The 24,396-nt window shown below is 44.3% G+C and overlaps 3 protein-coding genes across 6 annotated transcripts in view; all 3 read right to left on the minus strand.

The window, feature by feature from the left end:
• Nucleotides 1-9,485: 9,485 nt before the first annotated feature.
• taf6l (TAF6-like RNA polymerase II, p300/CBP-associated factor (PCAF)-associated factor) lies at nt 9,486-15,820 on the minus strand. 3 transcript variants are annotated; one of them, XM_082524415.1, is made up of 12 exons: nt 15,508-15,820; nt 14,862-15,028; nt 14,685-14,771; nt 14,451-14,601; nt 14,286-14,336; nt 14,025-14,119; nt 13,882-13,956; nt 13,388-13,608; nt 12,977-13,109; nt 12,605-12,733; nt 11,367-11,854; nt 9,486-11,274 (listed from the first exon to the last, which is right to left on the minus strand). In XM_082524415.1, the coding sequence occupies exons 2-12, from the start codon at nt 15,006-15,008 to the stop codon at nt 10,941-10,943; spliced, it is 1,911 nt and encodes a 636-aa protein (XP_082380541.1). In that variant the 5' UTR covers nt 15,009-15,028; nt 15,508-15,820; the 3' UTR covers nt 9,486-10,940. The 3 variants fall into 3 exon arrangements, with proteins under 3 accessions (XP_082380541.1, XP_082380540.1, XP_082380542.1); XM_082524414.1 differs by having other exon boundaries at nt 11,358-11,854; XM_082524416.1 differs by lacking the exon at nt 13,882-13,956 and having other exon boundaries at nt 11,358-11,854.
• A 406-nt stretch (nt 15,821-16,226) lies between these two features.
• Nucleotides 16,227-24,396, minus strand: part of cth1 (cysteine three histidine 1) — a 74,374-nt gene continuing 66,204 nt past the window's right edge. The window contains exons 2-3 of one of the 2 annotated variants that reach the window (XM_082524660.1): nt 18,504-18,599; nt 16,227-17,388 (exon numbers count right to left, since the gene is read on the minus strand). In XM_082524660.1, the coding sequence (XP_082380786.1) occupies nt 16,510-17,388; nt 18,504-18,512 (888 nt within the window). In that variant the 5' untranslated portion in view covers nt 18,513-18,599 and the 3' untranslated portion in view covers nt 16,227-16,509. Of the gene's footprint in view, nt 17,389-18,503; nt 18,700-24,396 lie in introns of those variants that run through there. The other variant, XM_082524659.1, reaches the window with a different exon arrangement.
• mta2 (metastasis associated 1 family, member 2) overlaps nt 21,745-24,396 on the minus strand; it is a 32,375-nt gene continuing 29,723 nt past the window's right edge. Inside the window, exon 18 of the mRNA XM_082524335.1 lies at nt 21,745-24,179. Coding sequence (XP_082380461.1) covers nt 24,026-24,179 — 154 coding nt within the window. The 3' untranslated portion in view covers nt 21,745-24,025. The remainder of the gene's footprint in view (nt 24,180-24,396) is intronic.

A 24,396-nucleotide genomic window follows, 5' to 3' on the forward strand; every position in this document is an offset into this window, starting at 1 on the left:
AGCGAAAGAAAATAGATTACTGTGTGGATATCAAATGCTCCAGTGGTCTGTAGAGTGGCTTTTTACTGCTTTTTACTGTAAACAGAACAATTATAACCCCAAAGCTTTAAGATCAGGGAAAAGCTGACTGCACAGTTTGAGTTGACACAGTTGACCGTGGTATCCATTTAACCCATCTTGATAATAGGTTGGTTTCTAAATGTGCTCTTATCTAGATCCAAACATGTAACACGTTACAGAGAGGAACGTGTTACATGTGAATAGTCTTAGTTTGGACTTTTGTTTTGGAGTTGCATGAGGAAACTGGCTGGGAGCCCTGCTTTTCTCACTACATGTAGATATTATCAGACAGTACAATGATCATTCTTTTCCACACCCACAGTACACAGCTGTACCACAGGAGTTTTAAAACACGTCACCCTCCATGTCCCAGGTCAAACAGAGCAGTATGTTTTCTTAATCTGATGAACTGAACACAAACGTCTACACCATAAAGCTTTGTAGAGGTAAATTATAGAAACACTATACAAATATATGCGGATAATATTTAAAAATGCTCTTCTGCCTAAAGTGTGTTACAGTAATGAATACGAAATGAACAGTGAGTCACTATAATCCATCTGCATGTGTTGTTTTACAGAGGCTTGGTGCTCTGCTGCTTACCAGCAGGAAAGCAGGAGAATAATAAGTCTGTCATTGCTGTTTACAGTGAATTTATATTTGCATTTACAGTTTTGAGGAATGTATCTTTGACATTTCTGTAACTAGAAAAATGAGTAAAAAAACAAAAAACAAAAACGATTTTCAATTTCTTTGTCTTTTTTTGCACATTTTAGCAATGTATGTAGTTACTATGGACTTAATACATACATATTATTAAAATGTGGGATATAATGTTTGTATTTTTTTGCATAGCAAATTGAAATGCTCCCAAAATATGGCACTACAGCATGTAAAAATGTAAAGAGGGTTGTTTTTGTATTTCGTGTAAGGTACCGATCAATGTTAAAAAATAATAATAACGATAATAATAATTTTTTAAAAATGCAAAATTCTATAAGAAATAGATTGATTCATTTTTTAAAGAATGTTATATTTTTAGGGTTGGCAAGATTAGTAAAATTAAAGTAGAGGGCACTGCAGGCGGTCTTTCTCCTCAAGCTCGAGTCCCCTACCAGAGACGAGGAGCTTGAGGGTCCTGCGCAGTATCTTTGCTGTTCCTAGGACTGAGCTCTTCTGGACAGAGGTGTTGCTCCTGGGATCTCCTGGAGCCCTGTGCCCAGCTTGAAGGTCACTGCACCAACTGTTCTGATTGCCACTAGTACCACTGTTGCCTTCACCATCCAAAGAAAGAAAGAAAATTTATTTTTTCTCTTTTTTTTTTAATGGAAATGTCCCTCACCTGATCTCAGAGCATGTTTTTCATTTTCTGAAAACATAACTGAACGCAGGGAGACCCAAGAGCAAGCACCAACTGATGAAGGCTGAAGCAAACATCTGGCAAAACATCAGAGGGGAGGAATTACAGCATTTGCTGATGTCCATGATATTTACAGTCTTTGACAGCGAGGAATTTTCATGCAAGTATTACATGAATAGTTTGCCCATTTACCTTTGATCCCCTGATGTGGCCTGCTTCAGAGGAACATTGCTGTAATTCCTGAACACTTAATGTAACAATGATGTAACAATTTAAATCTTTGTCATCAGAGCTAAACATTCTCTTCGAACACATCTTGATTGTTTAAAGTTAAAATAAAGGAAGTGTGTCATTGTGAACCTAACTGTAGCTGCTATTTTTCCAATGCTTTGGTGAACCTACAGAAACTGTCAGTGCTCTGGTACAACCACATACAGAATCATTCACCACAGCCTGGTGATTGTGATGGTTTCCATAAACCATTTCAGTATTATTTGTATTGTTTTGAAATTCTACTGTTCAATAAGAGCTCACTAAAAAACATCCAAGAATTCAAGCTCAAAATGATCATAACATATACTTGGAAACTTGTAGTAAGGTCAAAGCAATCAGATCCCTGCTGCACTCCTGCCTGTGACCTTTGTAACTGTAGCCTGGCTAAGCCAGACACCTGTGAGCTGTCTGTCAGAAGCACGCACTGAAATATTACCGTTACAAAACATCGAACTGTCCTCGCTGCCATGATGCAGTAGTTTACATTTCAGTCTCAGTTACATAGACTCTAGACAGCACAATATGTTACAGAAAGATAAAACTGAAAATCCTGCTCTTTAGCTCCTACATTCTCTACTGAGTACATCCTGGAAATGTGGGACAAGCAGAGGAAGGAATCCAAGCATTCAAGTTGGAAGCAGGAAACCAAAAAATATTAAAGATTTTAAAAACTATTAAGACTCTAAAGTGAATGGGAGCTGCAGGATTGTCTGTACTTGACATGCTGTCTCTGAGGATCCTAAATCGGGAACAACAGTTGGCTGTGGTATTTAATCCTGTGCTTGACCATCAGTCATCTGTGCGTCTCACAGCCGCAGCACAGCTCAACACTGATCTCATGACTGCAGGGAAATGACAAAGGAGGCTCTCAGCAGCGAGTCAGCTGAACTCAGTTTCACCTTCAAATGTTTCCATGAGTCTTTTTGTCTAGTAACAAAAACAACTCTAAGTGTATCATGTTAACATATTTATTCTACACTGTCTCATGCTGACAGATCCAGATTTTATATTTAGTTTTCCAGTGACTGAGTGAGTGGCCTCTTCTTTATGTGGGCAGCAAAAAACACCTATTGTGTTTCAATGTTAGGGTAAAGAGATGTGTTGAGGTTCAGGATGTGTTAGGTATGGAAACGGTAAGCTGCAGTGCTGTTTAAGATGACAGTCTCCAGCAAATTAATGTAGAGTCATGGATGCACAGCTGGGTATGAGCGTGTGTTCCTGAGGGGAGGTGAGAGCAGACCAGCTTGGTACCAGCTCAATTTCAAGTCTACAAATACGTCCATAGCAGGAGGACACAACAGCCCTCTGTTCCAACTCCAAGAAAACCAGCCTGCACCTTTCAGCTGCTTCATTAAAGGCACATTCATCCAAAATGTAAACAAGTCTTCAAACTAAACAGTTATATGTTCTTTCACCAACAAAATGTATACACAACCAAACACTGGGGTTTGTGTCCTCTGTTTATGTTGAAGCTACCAATATGTTAACCTCCTCCTGAACAAACGGGGACAACGCCAGCATTCCCCTTACTGGTTATAGAAACTACCAGTGGGGTTATCAACATTCTGTTTCCCAAATGTTCCAAAGAAGAAAATCCACTGGATCACCATGTTGTTCCTCATTACAGTCATTTATGATAACATACTTGTCATAAAGATGTGGTAACACTACAAATTATCATGTATGAAAAGAATTTAGAAGGAAATGTCTATTTTAGAATAAAACACAAAACCCATGTGTCAGAGTGTGGTTTGTGGCACGAGTGCAGAGGAGGGATGGGACAGCGGGTTGAGGGGGCAGGGCAAGGCTGGTAACCCTCATCCAATCATGTCTGTGAAGATTCTCAGTCATCCAGGTCATGGTAATCTAAGCAGCTTGGAAAGAAAAGTGTCTGGACTTTTCTTGAAGACGTTTCACCTGAGAACCTTCTTCAGTTCTCAGAGCAACTGGTGGACAGTCCCAGATTTTTAAGCCCTACTGGGAGTGTCCCTAAAGAGTTGACCCACTATTGATCATCTGCCTAATCACATGAGCCAAAGTGTGAAAACAGGTGTGGGTCACCATCAGCTGAGGTAAACCGTTGTAAGAACTTGCCCCAGCCTATCATGTGACTTACTGAGATCAAATGACCCAGGATGTGAGAGGGCGTTAAGGCGTCTGAGGATGGATCTCAAAACTGGGTTATAGCTGGCAGACAGTTGGTATTGTAGGAAACCCCCTCTGTGGCTTACAACCATATTAGAACCGGGGGCTGATAGTGACACACACTATCAGCAAAGGGTCAGGGTTTAAAAGTCTGCCAAAGGGGTACAGGTGTGATTATGGGGACGGTGGAAATGAAATACGTGGATAAAGCATTTACACTGAAGGCTGCGTTAGCTCCGGCGCATCCCTGAGTCTGGGAGCTGATTGGCCCGGGTTCAGTAGGTTAATGGGGCTGTGTGTGCGGGTGTGTTCACAACTGGCAGGGACATGTAATGTTTGTGTTGCGCTCAGCTTGACACCCACATACGGGAAGACCACACCCAGCTGTTGATGCCAGAAGCTGCAAAAAAAAAAAGAAGCTGAGATGATTATCCAGGTGGCTCATTTGAACCCCGTGCCAGGTCATATAGGATATGACAAAACTCTGGAGTGAAGGGGGGAAGGGTGCAGTCCACGAGGACTGTGGGGTCAACGGCTGCTAGACCGTCCCACCATATCAATGTACTGCACGCCGTCTTCCTGGCGCTTTGGCACTTTCTGCCTCGACTGCAGGGGTTCCACGTGATTCGTCTCCTCGGTCAGATTATCAGGACGGACAGCATGGTTGCGGCGGTCTATGTGGTCGAACAAATCTGCCACGGCTTCAGGTGGGCAGAGGTCAACCTCTTTGCCTCCATGGAGTCAACACACTGCCTCCTGTTTTTCTCCTTAAAGGACACGACCCTCCCCTAGGGTGGGATGCCCCAGGTATGCCTTCCCTCCTTTCTCCCTCCTCCCCTCGGTCGTCCACCAGGTCCAGACCGAGGAGGCAAGGCTGGTCCTGGTGGCCCCTCATGCCCTCAGTGATCCCGCACCCCCTGTTTGAGGGATCTTCTGTCCCGGGGGAGCAGGTCACTGCTTCATCCCTTTCCTGGGGACGTGCGGCTGACAGCCTGGCCCCTGAGAGGGAGAGGCTATATTCTCCCCCTTCTACTTAAAATGGCATCTTATATCCATAAGATATAGTCCACCTGCTTGCATTTTCCCCCACTGCAGACAGGTTATGCTGATTCAATGATCCTCCCTCTTCTTAAGAGCTTGAAAAGAAAGCATTTTTAAGTTTTTGAAGACATTTCACCATCCAAGCTTTTTCAGTTCCAAAACCAAATAATGAAGAGTCCTAAGCATCTACACTCTGTAGGCTGTCTCTTATGAGGTGGTTGTCACATAGTGCTTCAAATGTGCTCCCCAATCATGTTGATAGAAATTAGCCAGGATTATTACTTGATTCCTCATGGCCTGTTGACTTTTGCGAATTCCCATCTCATGGCCCATACTCACTAACTTTCAAATATTAATTGATTATGAATTACATCATAATCAAAGTGGTGAGGTGATATAATGTGTGTCACCTCACCACAATGTGTGTATGGTGCATTTCATTACTGCTGGGTGCAGGAAATTACAGGCTTCACCTTCCACCCATCTATCCGTCCATCATCTTCCACTTGTCCCCTTCACTATCACGGGGGAGCCTATCCTAGCTGCTATGGGTCGACCTCTGACAGCCGTCCATTGTCACCAGTCTATGACGGGGCTATCACAGAGAGACAGACAACCATTGACGCTATAGCCATTAGTAGTAGTACAAGACGTGGTTTACACATTTGCCTAAGAAGTGAAAGATCACTGCCTTGCTCTGAAGAGGAGCCAAATCCCTTTGGGGTTGTGTCGGGAAGAGCCTCTGATGTAAACAACAGTCAAATCAAACATGTATGACTAAGTGAGAAGCTAAAAGTAGCTTCTTTATCGTTACTCATCATGTTGTTAGAAAGGAATTTCCCAAATAAGTGTATTTCTCTTCTTTCCTTGTAGTACTACAATTAATTAATGCTTCAATCTTAAATATGACAAGGTTGATAATAGGGTCATAGTAATCAAACCATTACTTAAAAAGCCATCCTTGAAAGAGTTAAACAGCTAACAGATCATCTGCAGAGGAATGGTTTATTTGAAGAGTTTCAGTCAGGTTTCAGAGCTCATCACAGCACAGAAACAGCTTTAGTGAAGGTTACAAATGATCTTCTTATGGCCTCTGACAGTGGACTCATCTCTGTGCTTGTCCTGCTAGACCTCAGTGTTCGATACTGTCGACTGTAATAGGTGTTAATGTAAGTGGACTAGTTCTTCTATAACATTTTTCTACTGTATTTGAGCACTGTCAGAAGGTGGGAAACTCAGAAAAGTCCCACTTCTGTACCAAAAGCAGACTACTCCCACACACACTAAAGAGAGGAGAGATGGAGCGACAAGAGGAGAGAGAGAAAGCAGCAAATCAACCTGAGAGGGCCGAGGCACCGTGACAAACTCGAGGATATTTTGGCATGCAGACCGCACATCAGAGATAAAACCACCAACCGCCCAGTTAACAGACAAGTTCAACAATTGTGCTGCAGTGATTTCAATGGACTCCAGTTTGTTCATGGAAATGGGAGTTTTCTAATTATGGAGTTACAAATCTGTAGTTTTATTAAATAATACTGCTTCAACAAAGTATTCAGCTAACTCTGTAAATACATATGCACGTTATATTTTTGTTTTTTATTTTTTATTTGTTCATCAAGAGATTATGCAAACTTACATACATTGTATTGTATGCATCTTACATGACATATTTTCTCAAACATTTCTTCCCCAATCATTTTAACTTTTTCTTGTTAAACAAAAGACAAATTAAAATACAAAAAAAACATCATACCAACACAAGAACAGAAAACTGAGAAAAGAAAGAAAAAAAGAAGAAAAAGTGAGTAAAAAAAATAAAGTAAAACTCAAATAATAATAGTAATAAATTAAAAATTAAACACTATATAAATAAAATAAATTAAAAAAAGAAAAAAAAGGGGGGGTGCTTAAATCCTATGCCTACCTTTAAAAAAAGTAAATTTCAAATTCTTTTCAGTCCAGTCGGTGGGTAAATTGCATTGTTCTAAGGAAAAGATTTGAGATATTCCACTTGCAGATAATTTTTACAGAACTACCTTTCACTTTGAGTGAGATCTTCTCCACCCTCAGAAATGTCCGGACAGTATTAAGCCATTGCGATGCAGATGGAGGCGTGGGAGATTTCCAAAGGAGTAAAATACAGCGTCTAGCAAGAAGGGAACAAAAAGCCAAGATCTGTTTGCAGCGGAGTCATATTTGGAACTCCAAATATGGCAATTAGAGGATCTTCAAGGATCTGAATTCCAAAAAACCCTGAAAGTACAGAAAATAATTCACTTCAAAATTTGTTCAGACTTGGACAGAAGAACAACACATGGCTTAGATTGCAAGGAGAGGTCACATTTATAACTAAAGGAAAAAGTTTAGATAAACGGACTCTGTCTATTACTTTAAAGTACAAGCTGTAGCACACGGTGTACTTGAGCGCATGATGACATTCACCTTATCCCAGCATGATTCAAACAGTTCAACACCTAATTCACGCTCCCAGGCGGTTCTGATTTTACCTGAAGTCAGATTCGGTCACCATAAGCGTTTGATGTATATTTGATATAGCTGATTTTTGATTGGGCCTAACAAGCAGAAGGTCAACCCATGGAGGATCAGCAGGGAGAACTGGGAAATTTGGAAACAGTGATGAGACACAGTGTCTAATTTGCAAATAGAGAAACCAGTGAGAAGGAGGTAGGTCACATTTTGAGCTCTGAGAAACTCAGAAGGACATCATCTTTGTAAAGGGCTCTCATGGTCTTTGTGCCTCTTTTGTGCCAAATCAAATAGGCAGCGTTAGTAGTGCCAGGGGAAAATAGAGGATTCCTTAACAATGGTAACCTGGTAGACGGCGATATGAATTTAAAATGCGACCTGAACTGAAACCAGATCTAAAGTGTAGAGAGCACCGCAGGATTTGAAGCAACAGAAGATGTTTTAATGATGAAGAGATAAGGGAGGCAGGAGAAAAGTATGGAGAAATTGATTGAATCTCAAGTTTACACCAAATCAGGTTGGGTGAATTTAGCCAGTAGGCCAGCTTATGAATATGTGAAGACCAGTAGTACATTAAAACATTTGGTAGGGAAAGACCCCCATCAGAGGTAAACTGTTGCAATAAAGAGAGCCTCAGTCTAGGGGCCCTTACAGTCCACAAAAAAGGTTTTTATTTTTAATCACTCTACAAGAGCTTTAAACTGTCTTCACTTTGTCACTGTGGGATATTGTTTGTGGAATTTTGAGGTGAAAAATTAATTTATTCCATTTTGGAACAAGGATGTAACATGTGGAACAAGTGACACGAACAAGTTCACTGTAATAACTATTTGATCCCTGCTGAATTTGCAATTTTCCTCAAACAGGAGCTCTAAAAAAGAAATAAATAGTATTTAGTTATTGTGGTAGTTTCATTTTAATGGTAAGAAAATTAATTTTAACCAAAAATCTGGAAAATAAAAAACACATTGTATAAAGGTTGATTTGTATGTGTGGCGGGGTGTAGGGGAGTGGAGCAGGGAGCTCGGGGGCAATGCTAAGGAAGGTCAGCTGACACAGCTGATACTGACTGCAGGGTGAAGATGATGATGGTGCTGGATCAGCCCAAAACTACACAGCAGGGGTTTGTTAGTGATTCTGTTAAAGGCAGTCAGAACCATAGTCACCACCACTGCTAACACACTATGTCCTGTACATGCAGGCGCTGCTTCAGTTTGCCAGGAAACATCTAAATAATCCAGAGAAGCGAGAAAGCAAAGTTTAGCGCTTTGGCATCAACTCAACAGAAATGCTGCACGTGACCCAAAGAACAGCATCCCAACAGTCAAGCATTCAGGGGGGAAGCATTGGTGCTGTTTTCAAGGATACAAGATAAGTTCACCGAGAGACCAGTGGGTGGCGCTATTTATCGTGAAACCTTGGATGAGGATCAGAAACTTTATTATTCCCTAAGGAAATGATGTGGTTGCAGTTGCTCCAAGACAACAAGAACAGCAACAGACTGAAATAAAAGAAATAGTCAAATATATTACAAAGTTAAAATATAACAGAAACTCAAATATATGCTAATAGCTCAATTATAAATATCCAGAATATTACAGAGATTAAATGTGTATGATTGACATTTCCCTCTGAATGTGTAAAGCGTGTAACTCTTGCACTGCGTACCGTTGATTAGATGGAGGATTGATGTGAACTCCAACCTCCTTGCCTCAGCCACAACACTGAAGATGCGTCTCTCTTTTTTTTGCACAGTGGAGCGTATCAGGTCACATTTCACTGCATGTTATATCTGTATAACCATGCACGTGACAAATAAAGAATCCTGAGTCCAGCATGACCACCAAGCACATGAAGGTCAGTCAAGTGGCAGCCAGGAACCTACAGGACAGAGTCTCTGTGAAGAGGAGTGGGCCAGAAGCTCTCCTGAGACGTGTGCAGGCCTGCTGACCAACTAAGGAGAAGTTTGTATTCATTTATGTTTATTTGAAGATCAAAACCACATTTAACACTAGGACATGAAACTCAATACTTTCTTGTAATGTGTTTTTCTGGATGTGTGGTTCATATTCTGTCACTCAGAGGCTGTTCATTCATGAGTGAGCAGACTCACAAATTCAGCAGGGGGGTCATTTATATACTTTCTATATAAACAGTAGAGTTACATCAGTTCTGGTGCATCACAGCTATAAAAACGGTGCTTGGTTATCCTTGGTTGGAATAATGACACAATGGTCAGCACTGTTGCTTCGTAGCTTAAGCCTTGCATGTTCTTCCTGCGTCTGCACGGCTTCTCTCCGGGTACTTCGGCTTCTCCAAAAGTACAAAGCAAAATAAAATATAACCTAAATAATAATAAACAAACATTTAAAGTTAAATTCAAACAGATTGCACTTAATGAATGATTAAATAACAAAATGCCTTCTATATCGTTCTGATGTTGTGCCAAAGTCGGCCAAACGAGTCTGTTTGAAAATGTGAGTACAAAGTACAGATATTACAGATTTTTAACTCCTCCTACCCCGAGCGGGCGCCCACGGGGAAAACAACATATCAGACACACCTGCTCTCCTTCATTCTACTTGATGCTGTTTCTTCATAGAAAAGCAAAAAGAAAAAGTAGTATCTGTTCAGAGGGTAGCATGTAGCATCATAGCTAATACACCAGTAGTGATCTACTGTGGGAGGCAGCACAGATGTGACCTCTGACCTGTCTCCTAACATCAGCAACAAGTAAATATTTATTCAGTCTATGAAAAACAGTCATTAACAACATATCCCATCTTGCTCCAACATTGTCCTCAGCAGGTATTCACTGATATTATGAGTTTAATCGACACTAGCACAAGCTAAACAAGAGTTTCAGGAAAACATCAAACAGTGGAAAAAACTAAATGATGGAAAAACGTGTCAACTTGAAAGATTTATTTAGGGAAGATCACAGCTCCCTCTCTGCTCCACACACATCGCAGGATTTTGTCCATTCTCCAATGAAAGTGCAGCAGACACGTCGGCGCTGTGATCCAAACGTGCTGGTCCTGACATGCATGCAGCACATCCAGCTGTTGCTTTTTACAGGGACCAAAACTGACTTTGAGTAAACAAATAGATTTGTTACAAGAATAACAGATTAATTAAAAAATGAAGCAGTAATGAAATATTGGCAGAATGATCATTTGGCGACTGCAGTAAAGATTTCCCACCAGCATGAGTGAGCTGAGGCTAAACAGGCCCGGCAGTAACTGTGGAGACGTGCAAGGCAGCAGAGGCCCAACAAGCTGTCACGTGTTACATTTCATGCTCTTATTCCCAGATGCTGACAGTCAGATATTGACTAGCTGTTTAATTAGCATGTTTAGAATCTCTTTGGGCCTCATCTGTATGTTCATACATGTGAGTGGCAGCTTAGCCCTGTGTTGCCTCTTTACTGGCAACATCCCCTAAAAACTCCAGCAGCTTAATCAGAGCAACGTGTGCCTGGAAGAGTCTGCAGCAGTCAGACTAATGTTAGCTCATACAGTCTGTGACACACACACACACGCACACGCACACACACACACACACACACACACTATAGAGGCAGGTGAAGGGAGTAATGTGAACATGTCCAGCGACGTACAGGTTTGCCCACCCTGCCGATGACGGGCAGTTTGTGTGCATAGGTACGTGGTGGAACAGCAGAAACAGGCGGAGTTGTTGCAAACATTGTCTGGAAAGGGCGGCGGCCTTGACAACGCTGGCCCATTTGCCGCCCACCAATAAGAAAGGAAAATGCAGGAGGTGTGGTCTGAGGTGAGGTGAAGCGAGCTTTGGGGAACACTTCACGAGACAGACCAGCTGAACGTTGGCGTGAACATGATGAGGAGGATTTGGAGCGCTGCATAGACGAGGCACGAGGCACAGCCCTGGGTAGACACACAAAAATAAATCAGCACAAACACACACACAGACACACAAAGGTAGATAGGTGCTCCTCTGGTTGCTTTACCTAACTGACCCTGTGCCTGAAAGACTCGGCGGAGGTGGATCGGTGCGCGGACTCCCGTCCTGCCTGGGGCTGATGTTGAGGTTGGCGGTGAGCTGTGGCATCTTCCGGGTGGTGTCGAGGTTGGAGGCGGGGCCGGGAGGTTCCTTCCTGGAGTTACTAAGCTGGGATGGAGTGCAGGGCGAGTGGGTGCCAAATCCTGGTCCTGTGCTAAAGCGGACAGCCAGGCTGTCGCCGAAGAAGGAGTAAAGCTCACAGTACATGGCGGGGAGAGGGACGGGGGTCCACTCCTCCCAGTGACAGCCGGCCCCACCCACCTGGAGGTGGCTGGCAATTCCAAGGGCAGCTTCTGACAGAGGCTCTGGAGGTGGGCTGAGTCCCGGAGAGTTCACCCTGTAGCTCGCAGCTCCCACCACAGAACCCGGATGAGCACCGGACTGTCCCTCTGCTGACTGCGACAGAGACAGCGCCTTCATCTTTAGCAGGCGCTCCACTGCCACCTGCAGGACAAAGAGAGGAAGTGGCGACGTAGGTGGGACAAGATGAACTCAAATTATGATTTAATTCGTTTTTAATCACAAGCATCATTAGGCATAATGTCAAGATTGAGCTCATCTGTTAGTTATCCTCAGCACAAATTTGGGGCTCAACATCTTCATTAAATCAGCATTAACCACACACTGCTTTGAAGTTCTTGAAGCATATAGAACAATCCCTGATCCAGGGCCAGTTAACCTGACCTGCATGTGTGTGGACTGTGGGAGGAAGCTGCAGAGAAGACTCAGCTACAGAGGAAACTGCACGCACAACGAGCCAAGCTGAGGTTTAAACCAGGAAGCTTCCTGCTGTGAGGCAACATTGCTAACCACTCAATTTATATTTGACAATAATTCGTTATTTTATGGCTCCCAGAACTAAGTTAGTATATTGTCACAAGCCGTTTTATTAGGTACACCTTGCTAGCACCAGGTTGGCCCCACTTTTGCCTTAATTCTCCATAACAGAGATTCAAAAGGGTGCTGGAGATGTGGCACATGTGGCAACTGCAGCTCACAGCAACATCAGAACGAGCACAAAGAGGAACAGCTGGAGCAGATGTGGAAGTTGACTCCAGTGGACCTTCAGACCAACCAATCAAGCTTAACCTCATTCTGTTTTTAAAGTAATTTTCTACACTTAAATACTTCATTAAGTTGACTAATGACAGTCTATCAGTGTCTGAAATCACCCAAAGCAGCAGCAGTACTGACCAGGATGGCTCCGTAGACCTTGTGTCCGTCAGCTTTCACCTGGGCGTTGGACACAGAGTAATCATCTAACACAGCCTGGAGGTTGGCCCAGTACGCAGGAAGGTGTGGAAAGAGGACGCGCTCGACAGCCTGCCAGCAGAAACCGGTGAACACAGAGAGAGGAGCATTCAGGACACAGGAGGGTAGCAGTGGAGCACTCAACAGCAATAAAAACAGTAATGACATGCAGGTTTGCAAATATTTCACAGCTAAATAATCAAGATGTGAGACTTTTCATTTAGGGAATGATTTGTTTGAAAATATCGACTGAATATGGGCCCAATCTAATCTATAACTGTCAAATATTTACTAATGTAGAAGCTGTGGCCATACCTTCCATCCCAAAGCATGAAGGCCCACAACAGCTCCATAGTGGGAGCACAGTGGTCTCACTGGGTCAGACAGAACCTTCTGGAGCGACAGCACGATCTGGTGGTAGAGACCACTTACCAGATCACCATGAGTCCTGCAGAAGAAACACCAGAAAGAAGAGCGACTGTTGGATTTCCATTTTTAACGCAAACGCCGAGTGAATGTTAATGTTGCCCTTAGCAACAGCCTGCTAACATTAGTCAGACTGGTAACATTGTAGCAACACAGGTTCTTTGTGAAATGATGCTGCATATTTACTGTAAAACAGGCTAACACTACAGTAGTTTTGTATTCTCAACACTGATGTTAAATCCTGACTGGCTAACAATTTTAGTCCAAGCTTGCCTAAGCATCCACGGAAAATCTGCTCACCAAAAGATGTGGCTGAGGAGCAGGGCAGCGTAGTCCCTGAGAGTCCAGTGGTCGTTGAGTGGGTTGATGGAGGCTGCCAGTGGCTCTAGGATGCAGTACATGACACTGGAGACCAGGCTGCGTACATACGAGCCCAGGTACAGGTAGGGATTCTGGACCAGGCTCTTCACCATGTGCATTAGTCTGTTAAGCTGCTCCAGGTCGTGGCTTACCGACTTTACCTGGACGACAAACCGAATCCATGATCAGCTGAAACACCGGTCAACAGGTTCAGGAAATCTACATCCTAACTGACGACATAATCAGAACCTTCGACGCCGTTCAAGCCGAGGACACGTAGGTTACCGTGTAGAGTTAAAAGCGCTTCCAGTTATGAGATAGGTCTGATTCATGTGTCATGCTACGATATTTTCTCTTACTAAACACACCAAGCATTCCTAACAAAACTGGTGATGAGAATCATAAATGCTGATTTGTGTAACCCTAAAACTTACTCCACTGATGACATAAACAAAGTACGGAAGCAGGGCTGCAATCTTGGAGTTAGACTGGAGGTCCAGCAGAGCCACCTGAAACACACACGAGCGTCGTTTAGCCTGTTCACAACAAAAAGTCTGCTCTGTCTGTAGCAGCTCACCTTCATGAGATGCGGGTCCTCTCCTAAGATGGCCCTTGTGATCTGCTGGTAGTACTTCAGTAAGTCATCTGACAGAGACTGTACTGCTGTAGGAACTGGGACAGTTTAACACAGACAAACACTGAGATTTTCTAACAGGATAACAATGATGCTCTCAGTGAAAGGTGGAGCTCAGTTTTTAGAGTATTAGCTACTTTATTCTATCTACAGGTCCAAGTACAACAACTGTGGGTTAGGTTATGCCTGCTGTGTGCGTCTCACCTGTACCCTGAGGCTCCAGGTTACCTTTACCATCCAGGTATGACACATTGACTGCAGGCAAACATGAAACATCATTAGTAAACTCATCACGTGAATATGGATATGACAGAGCATAGAGAACACTACAGGATGAGCCTGCGTGTGGAACGTAGCAGCGTAGCGTACCTCGCACCATGGTCTCAGCACAGCCTTTGGGGATGTTGGTAGCCAGCGCCAGCTCGACCAGATTGACGTCCCGATCCTCAACAAAGAAGAGCTCGCCTTCTTTCACTGAACGGAAAGGCAGCGCATCCTGGGCTCCATAGCCGCAGATGGCCTGGTAAAGAACAGAGACAGAAACATGAAGGAGTTCCCTCACATCAGACCTGAGGCAGATCGGATATGGAAATTACACGCTACCTCCACGTTGCTCCAGCGCAGAGCTCTGTTGAAGTCCTCCACCGTCAGCTTCCTCCTCTTGGCGTGTCTCATAAACTGAGAGCTGCTCTGTTGGGGACAGCAAAACATTACCACGTACACCTAACACGAACTTCTCCCAAAGTCAGAACATTATCTATGCATCCAGGCATCACTGACCTGCGTGGCCTCCCTGAGTCGGTAACACACGTCCTCGGCCAGCAGAGCCGCCACATCATCACCGAGCTCCACACCTGCGCCCTCCGCCATCAGTCTGACAGACTCCCGGGAAACCTCGGCGAACCGGCGCTCCTCCCGGTCCGCCATGTTCACCGAAATCACTCAAACTAGCAAGAAAGATCACGTTACGCTCATGCCTTCTCTGCATCTCACAGCAAAACATCGCGTTTGGCGGTAAAGCTTAACGGAACTTCATGCGTCCTCGGGTACACACTACAGGGTTAGCTAAAACATACGTGTGTCTATAAACGTCTTCACTGTGGACCGTCACGTATTGGGGACCTTTTTCAGCTGTGGCCCGTGGTTTCTCCGAACCACCGCACTCATTCAGCATGCTAACAAAGTCAACTCTGGTTTTATTCAGTTAGCTGGAAGAAACCACCGCACTTTGAAAGAAACCACGATAACAAACCTATTACAATACAGTAACGAATGAAATGACCGTTGTGTCTTTATAAAACTGTCGCATCAAATACAGCTAAATACAGCTACAGTTAGCTAAAATACATGATGCTAAAAGCTAGCATCAGAAGGACAGAAAATACAACACCAGGCCTTCCCAGTATCATGCAACGTTAGACTTTACCTTCTAAACTGGAACAAAGGGGGACTGGAGGTCTTTAGCGCCTGAAATAAAGTTCACACCAGGGTAGCTGTCCGATACACTAGCAGCTCCATAACATCAAGCTAGCAATCATGACCAAGACATCCGCTGTACCCTTCAAAATAAGACAGCGAGGTCCAGTTTATTTTCTCACAATATCGTCCTGACGAAACACCTCAGAGGTGCAATTTAACTAAAGCCTAAAAAGATTTAGCTCTATGCTTACAGCCTCGAGCTACCTTTACCCTCCCAGGTCTACCTGTGGACGCTCTGTAGCAGGAGGTTAAGGCCAGTGATTGGCTGCCGAGTATCAGTAGACGGGATTGGTTGGTTGAAGGTCGTGTCTCTTTAAAATACTTTTTAGACGTCCTATACGGAGGTCTAGTATAAACATTTCACCATCGCCTCCACATTAACTAACCCGGACGTACACCAGCCAGAGCTGATCATAGGCCAACTTTCAGTTTGAGCCCAAGACTCTTGTCTTTGGTCCCATGAGCATGGTCCCAGCCAGCCATCCCATTCTTTATTGGAAGGAAGCTTCAGAGTTTTAAGACAGTTTCAGGAGCCTCTTGTTTCAGCAGCAGCTGATTAAGACTGACAAATGCCAGCCTCGCTTGTGCTTGAAAAGGCAGCTACTGGACTTCTGTCAGTCACCCCACAACTTTAATCCAGCCCAGCCAAACACACAAACACAGCAGTTAGTAAAAAAAGCAACATGGTTTATTTACAGTGCTTTGGGCAGACATATAGCCATGTACAATTAAAAATATTACACATATAGCTGCACCTGTAAGATTCTCTTTCCAGAGCTACTCCAGACTGATCCATGACTGAATAGTCATGTTTGCCAAGGCCTGCTTGGGCCTTCTGAAACAAGCTCAAGTCAACTGGGACATATATACAAAAAAAAAAAAACCCTTGGGGTAAAGTGGGGGGAATTACATATTAAAAAAAGAAAAAAAGAAAGTGTTCAGCAGCAGTTTAGAGCCTCCTGTTGGCCCAGATATCCTGGGCCTTCGTGCTCTCCAGCTTCTGCAGGTGGAGGGCCAGTGGCAGGAGCAGATCATTTAAGTGCTGACTGGAGAAGGTGAAAGCATTGTGCGCTGGTGCTTCTGGGGTGGTGGGTGGAGGAGATGACGAGGCTGAAGAGTCTGATGCAGAAGGCAAACGTGACGCGCATGTGGACAGCAACCCATTGTGTTGACTGGAGGTTTTTATCCTGTTAGGGAGGCCGTGCTGGAAGTGACAGCGGGTTCCGTACAGGCAGAAGCCAAAGGTGCTGAAGGTGTGGCACAGAGCTCCCCGAGGTTTCCACCCCTTGGGCTTTTGCACAAATGCGGTCTTTTCACCAACACTGGCCAAATCGTGACGGCCGTCTTCATCTTTACCCTCCACATGCAGGAAGTTACAGCGGGTTCCAAAGGGACAAATCCCAAAGGCACGGAAGGTGCGGCACGGGACGTTCCTGCGACGACGGAGGGTGGGGCGTTGCTCTGTGGGACTGTGGACAAACAGGCAACGGTTGCCATAGTAGCAGTAGCCATCTGTGTGGTAGCTGCGACACAACTCGGTCTTGTACTTTGGATGGTGTGAGGGAACGTGGAGTTCGTGGAGGCCGTGGGCAAACTGGCAGCGCTCAGCATACTTGCAGAAACCATCATCTGAGTAAGTGGTGCAGAGCTCCGTCTTGTAGCGGGTTGAGCAGACCCAGGGGATTGGAGGTGGTGAGGACTCCGTCACAGGGAGCAGGGCTTCGGCCAACGATACGGCGCTTCCACCACAGTCACCGTCAGATTCCTCCACAGACTGCATGCTGTCCAGTAGCTCAGGTGAAGGCAGAAACAAGTCTTTGCTACTGGTCTGTAAAGAAAGAAGTCAGCGTTTTAAACATGTATCGAGTTCTGCCTGGTCTTTCTGATATTTTTCAATGTATAGCACCAAATCACAAGAGTCACCTCAAGGTGCTTGATATTGGAAAGCAATTTCAACGTCTGCTTAAAATGATGGCATTTAATGTCTAAAAACAGATTGTATAGATATAAATATAGACTATACACAATGTACCGGGTTCTCCACTGAAATGACAGCAGTTTAAGTACAAATGACAAATCTCATCAGGACATGGTCAGCATACATGAAGTCTTTCAAAAGTGACCGCAGGACACAGACCAGAGGAACTGAATAACTAGCTTTGATAGGGAGCCAGTCAGCTCTTCAACTTTGCTATTCCACTTTAAAAAAGAAAAACACACTTCCACTCACATAATTACAACCAGATGGACAGTAAACTCAAACGTAGCAGATACAAACCAGAGAACTTTTCTTTAGGACAGCCAACTGAGCGTAACTCACATTTGTTTTGCAATCTAAGCAGAGTCATGCTTTAAAACTGGCTGCACACGCTGGACCCCATGTGTCAAAGAGACGAGGGGTACTTCCTAAAGTCTGACCTGCATAGACTGATCCTCACCGTCCTCAGCCAGGCTGGTTACCACGATTGCTGCAAAAGCACACTGAGCTAAATAAGCTCACAGTAACTTTGTGGCAGTGTGGAATTGTCTGAATTCATGTAACTTACAGTTTAAGTCTATCAGCAGGATTCAGCTAAGGAGGCACAATTGTTGTTACTTTTATATATTAAAAAAAACAAACTCAGATCTGTGGCTAAGTTAGTCCTACCAGCAGGACCCCAGTACAAGAAAAGCAACCAGGGTCATGGACCAGCACGCACTGCAACCACTTGTTTGAAAAATCAAACTAGTTTCACAGAACCAACTATTCTCACCATGGGATAAAAAGCGCACTCTGATATAAAAGCTCTGCTGGTTCACAGGCCTTCAGGAATAACCGTAGACCCCCGATCCTGATAACTACACACATGCTACAATTACCCACTTCTTGAAGTGGGTAATTGAAGCATGTGTGTAGGACAAGGAGCAGCTACATGTGGAGGCGCCAAAAGGTGCTGCGGTTACCTTAAACATGGCTGCAAATGCAGAGCTGCGTGTAAGGCTGTGGGGGGTGAGAAACTGCGTCTGACGAACAGAAACCAATGAAACCTGCACCGTCAAGGCCACGAGCCTCCACGCGCCTGCTATCCCTGGGTCACGAGCACCGGAGCACGCGCTGCGCGGCTGTCATTTAAACCTCCGCTCAGCGTCCCGCCTCTCAGCACAAACGCTGCTCAGGTGCGCTCGGCTCTACGTCACAATGACGTCTGCAGGGAGCGCTTTGCTGTGGGCCGGTTGGTAACCGTGGATTAAGTAGGGGTGACACCCCTGATTTACATCATACAACATTTTGCGTTCATGCAGCAACAACGAAACAGGAAGTAGTTTTTATTCCACCAGTGTGATGTTCAGACTTCAGCTGTGCATTTGATGCTAAAAACTTTAATTACATCAGCAGGTTATTGCAGGAAATGAAAATGCAGTTACAGTTAAGCTTTCTGCTCCACTTTGTTATGTTGCTGTTTTCAGCTATGGTCCATTACTGTGGATTAATGATGGTCCTCTGTATCTTTGCTAAAGGAGCAATAAAGGAAGCATTAAAGCGCCTTTCCTTAATATTTGGAGTATTGGAACACTCTTATTATAGACGCCACACAAGTCCTTCTGGGTCACGTCTCTCAGTTAGGAACCTTTCTACAGGTTATTGGAACACAGCCCTGCTCCTAAAGACCAGAGCCTGATCTCTGCTACAGGTCTGAACATTAAAGCCATCTGAAGGTCAGTGTACAAAGTCTTTCCACTCAGAGTCTAAGCACCTTTGGACATTTCCTTGGGCACTGACACATTCTCTCATGTTTCTGGTGAAACTAGTGAAATATTTCATGCGGCTGAGCTGATCTGAGTGAAAACACTGCAGAAAATCTAAAACTCTGGTTTATGTGATGGTTCTGGTGTCTGCTGCAGGTTTTCCTGCTCCGTGCCCTCCAACCAAGGCTCTCATTATTTCCCTGTGATGCTGAAATCCAATACTTGAAAACAGTCAAAGTTGTGCAGGCTTCTAGTACGTCACAGAAACCTGTCTCCTCCAGGAATCCTCTGATGACACGCCCATTACTGGAAGTATGGAGATGGGAAGAGAAAAGGAGTACAGAGGACTGATTGATCACTGAGGTGGTGTGAGGTGAACCACCTGCAGCTGACTGTGGCCAAAACAAAGGAGCTGGTGGTGGACTTTGGCAGAAACAGATCCCTGTCTGCATTGGTGGGATTGATGTCGAAATAGTCACGTCCAGAAGTATCTGGGAGTTCATCTGGATCACAAGCTGGAGTGGTCTGCCAACAAAAAGGGCCTGAGCCAGCTTTACTCTCGATGAAGGCTCAGATCCTTCAGTGTCTGCAGCAGGCTGCTTCTAGCAAGTTGTTGCAAGCAACATCGTCTTTACTGTGGCGTTCTGGGGTGCAGGCATCAAAAATATTTCCACACGTCCATTCAGATATACTATTTGTAGTTTAATGTCGAAATTTCGACTTTAATCTCAAAATTGACACAATTCTTTTTCTTAATTTGGCCCTAAGTGCTCTCCCAAAAGCCACCAGTTTTTTGGGAAAAGCTGGAACGTGTGGAAAGTAAATGATCAGAGTGATTTAGTGGTCATTAAAATGTCCATAATATGCAAATTGATGATGATTCATCTCATAAATCATGACATACTGCTTCATATCACCAGTTTCCCGCCCTCTCAGATCCTCATCTGCTATTCATCTTACTGTTCCTGACGTCTTCTCCCTGTGGGGAACAGAGCCTTCAGTGCCTCTGCTCCTGGGCTCTGGAACTCTTCCTCCAGCCATAAGAAAGCTGATTTTATCTGTTGTCAAGTTCTGTTCTGCAATTTTAACTTATTTTATGACTATTGCTCATTTTATTAATTTTGTTCTTTGTAAGGTGACCTTGGGTTCTTGAAAAGCACCCTCAAAAAATGTATTATAATTATTTATAGGTTAAATGAATGTGTTTTGCAGTATTGCATTGTTTAGCAGAAATAACCCATCTCTGCTATCAGTGCTGAATCTTTGCTTCAGCTCACATGTACAGAACTCTGTCTTCTACTCTGCATTGGCCTGTTTAAAGGTCCCACTGAAGTTCAGCTTTCGCGCTTTCTTATATCAACTTCAGGCTTGTTTGTAACAATGGTGCGGAAATCATAGCAGAACAGAAGAGACTGCAACCTTCCCAGCCCCCGAGGCAGTGAGAACACCTGAGTCGCGTCGTTTCTACCATCAGGTTCCAGGCAATCTGCTTTTTCCTTAACCAAAGAAAAAAATTCTGTGATCACCACTTCAGTTTTCTTTCAGGGTGTTTGGGATGTTGCTAAGCTGGCCCGTGGCTTCGTTCTCTGTAAGAGCAAAAAGACTTTAACTACCAAAGCTGTCGGCCTTTCTCGGAGAGGTTGGCGCTGGCTATCGCATTAACATCTCTTTAATCTGTTGCATTTATTACTAAAGAGCAAAGGAACATGCCTCACCTGGCCATGAAGCTGCTTGTCAGTGAGCGAATTACTTTTGAGCCAGTGCTGCCGATCAAGGGGTCACTGTGGAAACCCTCGTTCTCAACTGATCACATTCACAAGGTTTCGAGAAAACCTACTGAGCGAGCTCAGAACCCCATCAGCGATTAAAGCTGAAAGTCTGCACTTCAGTCACAAGCTGTTTCATTTAAACCCGTCTGTGGTGATATACAGAAGGGAAATTACAAAAATGTGCAATGATCAGAAATCTATGGTCCTGATGAAGAAATGACTGAAGTCATTGCTAAAACTGACACTTTATATTCAAATGGCACCTTTGAGGTTTTTATTTACAGTGGTGTGAAAATGTGTTTGCCCTGATTTCCTATTTTTCGTATGTTTGTCACATTTTTGCTTGGACCAGTTTGCAGTCAGTCATGACCTCCAGGACGTCACAGAGAAGCAGAAGCAAGAACACACAGCGGGGTCCTGTCAGACTAAACTGGATAAAAAGAAACGTGACAACAGTGTAGGTCAGAATGTGGTCGGCCGCTGTGTCTGTAAGCTCCCAATGTGGCGTGTGGGACAGGACTCGATGCTCTTTACATGTCGATGTATAAAAATGGAGAAATGCTTGAAACATTTCCAAGAGGAGGCCTTTGCTGTGTACCAAGAGGATGAAACCATAATCAGGCCGACAGTGTGAAAAGCTCCAGCTGTTTGATGTGAGGCAGCAGATGTGAAAGATGTCTGACCACGAAGAAAAAAAAAATCTTTATTTTTTTTCTTATCAAGATACATTAAAGGATACAGAGACATCGGAATAAAAAACACTTGAGAAAAAGTTTCACTTGTGGCATGTTTGTCTCTCCATCATTAAAAAAATCCACACCCTGTCCCTTTTGAAGGTCAGTCCTGGTTAAAAGAAGCAGTCCACCCACCCGATGAAGAAGAGATGCTTCACACGTACAGTAGCCTGTTAGCGCAGTCTCCTCATTAACAGAGTTACACACCTCAGATGTACAAAATTAAAAACAAACAAACCAAAACTAAAAGTTTTCAATATTCCACTTCTGCAGTTTTCTTTACACACATTAGCATTTGCTACAAACTTGACAATTCAATTTCTTTTTTGAGAGGAAATATTACAAAGCTCACATCGGGACCAAATCTGCTTAAAAAAGTCATCACTGCCGCGGACGCAGAGGAATCGTAAGGATCCAACAGCTCGGTTTCAGCACTCTCCCTCCGATAAAGGTACAAAGAGAGGGAGGAAAAGAAAAACCACAAACAGCAGAAGAGTCCTCCGCACAGTCCTCACATCCCGTCAGAACCAAAACATCAGCACATGTACAGAACAGGATGAAGGCTGCATGAAGACAAAAGGGTCAAAGGTCAAGGTGTGTTTCCCATTTGACTCCACTCCTAGAGCCCCGTGTTTTTGCATACATTTTCTGCTTGATTCGACCCACATTTATGAACTGACCACTAACATCAGGAACACTGTCCTGTTCCTTCAGACTGTCTCGCTGCCTGTTCTCCTGCACATTATGGCTTCGTTTTGGACTTCTGCAGAAATCCCACACATGATCTCAAAGCCAAATTCATGATAACTGAGTTGTGAGTAAGCAGCCTCTGTTGTCGGCTGCACCTCTCCTACTGTATGTACTAACAATTTACAGTAAGCAAAGCACAGAGTGGCTGTTGGAATAAAAACCTATTTCAAAGAAACCTGATTGGCTGCTGCCCAGAGTAGTGATTTACCATTTCCTCTGTACAGACGCACTGAGTGAGGGGAAGAAACTAAACCAAAAACAACTGCAGACAAAGTCTTCAGTGTTTTCAGTTAGTGCTTTCAATCAGCTCAAACTCTTATTTTGATACAGAGGGTTCAATAATGGATGGAGCTCCAGAAGAAGGAAACAGGTTTGTATGAGGCTCCGATTCTGCGTCTTTGTAAAGTCTAGGTCAGACCCTGTGACATTTACACACCGTTCCAGTGGGTGGACAGGTGTGCACACCTGCATCTCTGAGGTTTGTTCCTAAAATGAGAGAACTGAACGTAAAGTCAAGTGTGTTGAACGTTTCCAGGCCTGAATGACAGACTGCAGCCATGGAAAGAGTTACAACACGCAGCAGACTAACACCACATTTCCCTCCATCACCACAGCCCACCCGATGATTCTGCTCTGCTAGGATGGAGGAAAGGAGGCTCGAGAGGAATCCTGAAACCGAGGCAAACTCTGGGCCTGCTCAAGCTGTCCTACAGTCCTGTAAGGGTGTCGCCCCTTCAGTGATGCATATATTTACACAAAGATAAGAGACGGGAAAGTCAAACAATGTCTGCTTTATCACCATTGCTTCAGGAAGAAAAATATATGAATTTAAATGACACATTTAAAAGCAGGGCAAGTGTGAGTGTGAGGGCTCCATCACGCTGGCTGCTGCTCTACAACAAACTGATGTGACATCTGCTGGTACGAGATGCTGCTCTGCTGTCACTTCAGCCAGTCGTGCCTCTCAGCATTTGTGCCATTGCTGCTGTGTGTTGGATTTTAACACTATTTTAATGACCAGAGCACAGCAGCTCAGAGCCTCCGAGTGCACAGAACAGACTGGAAACTTTAAAAAAGGATCTGCTTCTGGTTTTGAGTTCTCCTCCGATAGTGGCGACGCCTACCACTCAGGACAACACTGCACTCTAAGTTCTGGTATAAATGGTACGGAGCCGAGGCAGGGTTACCATTGGCGACCAATTCAGCATGTATACTGGAGCCCTGAGGGTTTAATGTGTGCTTACTGAATAGGTGTGTGTGTGTGTGTGTGTGTGTGAGAGAGAGACAGAGAGAGAAACACATTAACTTATGGGAAGTAAAAGAGGACTAAAAGGAACATGACACTGAAAATGGGGGAGGAAAAAAAAAATAAAAAGACTACTGTATGCTGTACTGTGCTGCCTATAAGTGATGGCTTAAACACAGCCCCTCCCACTGCCCACCCCACCCCCATGTCCTGTTAAAAGACCACCCTCAGCCCTCATTTTCAGTCCTCCAGGACGATGGGCTCGCTGGTGTTGGAGGGGACGAGGGGCATGGCTAGGGAGCGTGGCGGCGGCGGCAGTTTGATCCGGACCAGGAGGTGAGGTTTCCTTGCTGCCCGGCGCATCTCAGACTGGGTGAGATGTTTCCTCAGAGCCCTGGTTCACAGAGACCAGTGATAAGAACACACATCCACTCTGACACAATAATGCTTCAATTAGCAAAAAGGTTGCTAACACTGTGTGTAGCAAGGTGTGTGTGTACCCAAGTCACTCTGATGACACCCGTCTGTGTGTGATCCTGCTGACTGTGCATGTCTGTGTGCTAAAGACTGCTGGCTTTAGTTAAGTTGGGGCATTGATGATCTACTGTGGT

This window comes from Aulonocara stuartgranti, assembly GCF_965226115.1.
Source record: "Aulonocara stuartgranti genome assembly, chromosome: 3".
Taxonomy (NCBI): domain Eukaryota; kingdom Metazoa; phylum Chordata; class Actinopteri; order Cichliformes; family Cichlidae; genus Aulonocara; species Aulonocara stuartgranti.

Coding starts and splice junctions, on each gene's coding strand:
- taf6l (XM_082524414.1), bottom strand. CDS start 15,008: ATGGCGGACCGGGAGGAGCGCCGGTTCGCCGAGGTTTCCCGGGAGTCT. Junction 14,772..14,861: donor GACTCAGGGAGGCCACGCAG/GTCAGTGATGCC, acceptor TGTCCCCAACAG/AGCAGCTCTCAGTTTATGAG. Junction 11,855..12,604: donor AGGTCTACGGAGCCATCCTG/GTCAGTACTGCT, acceptor TTTGTCCTGCAG/GTGGCAGTGGAGCGCCTGCT.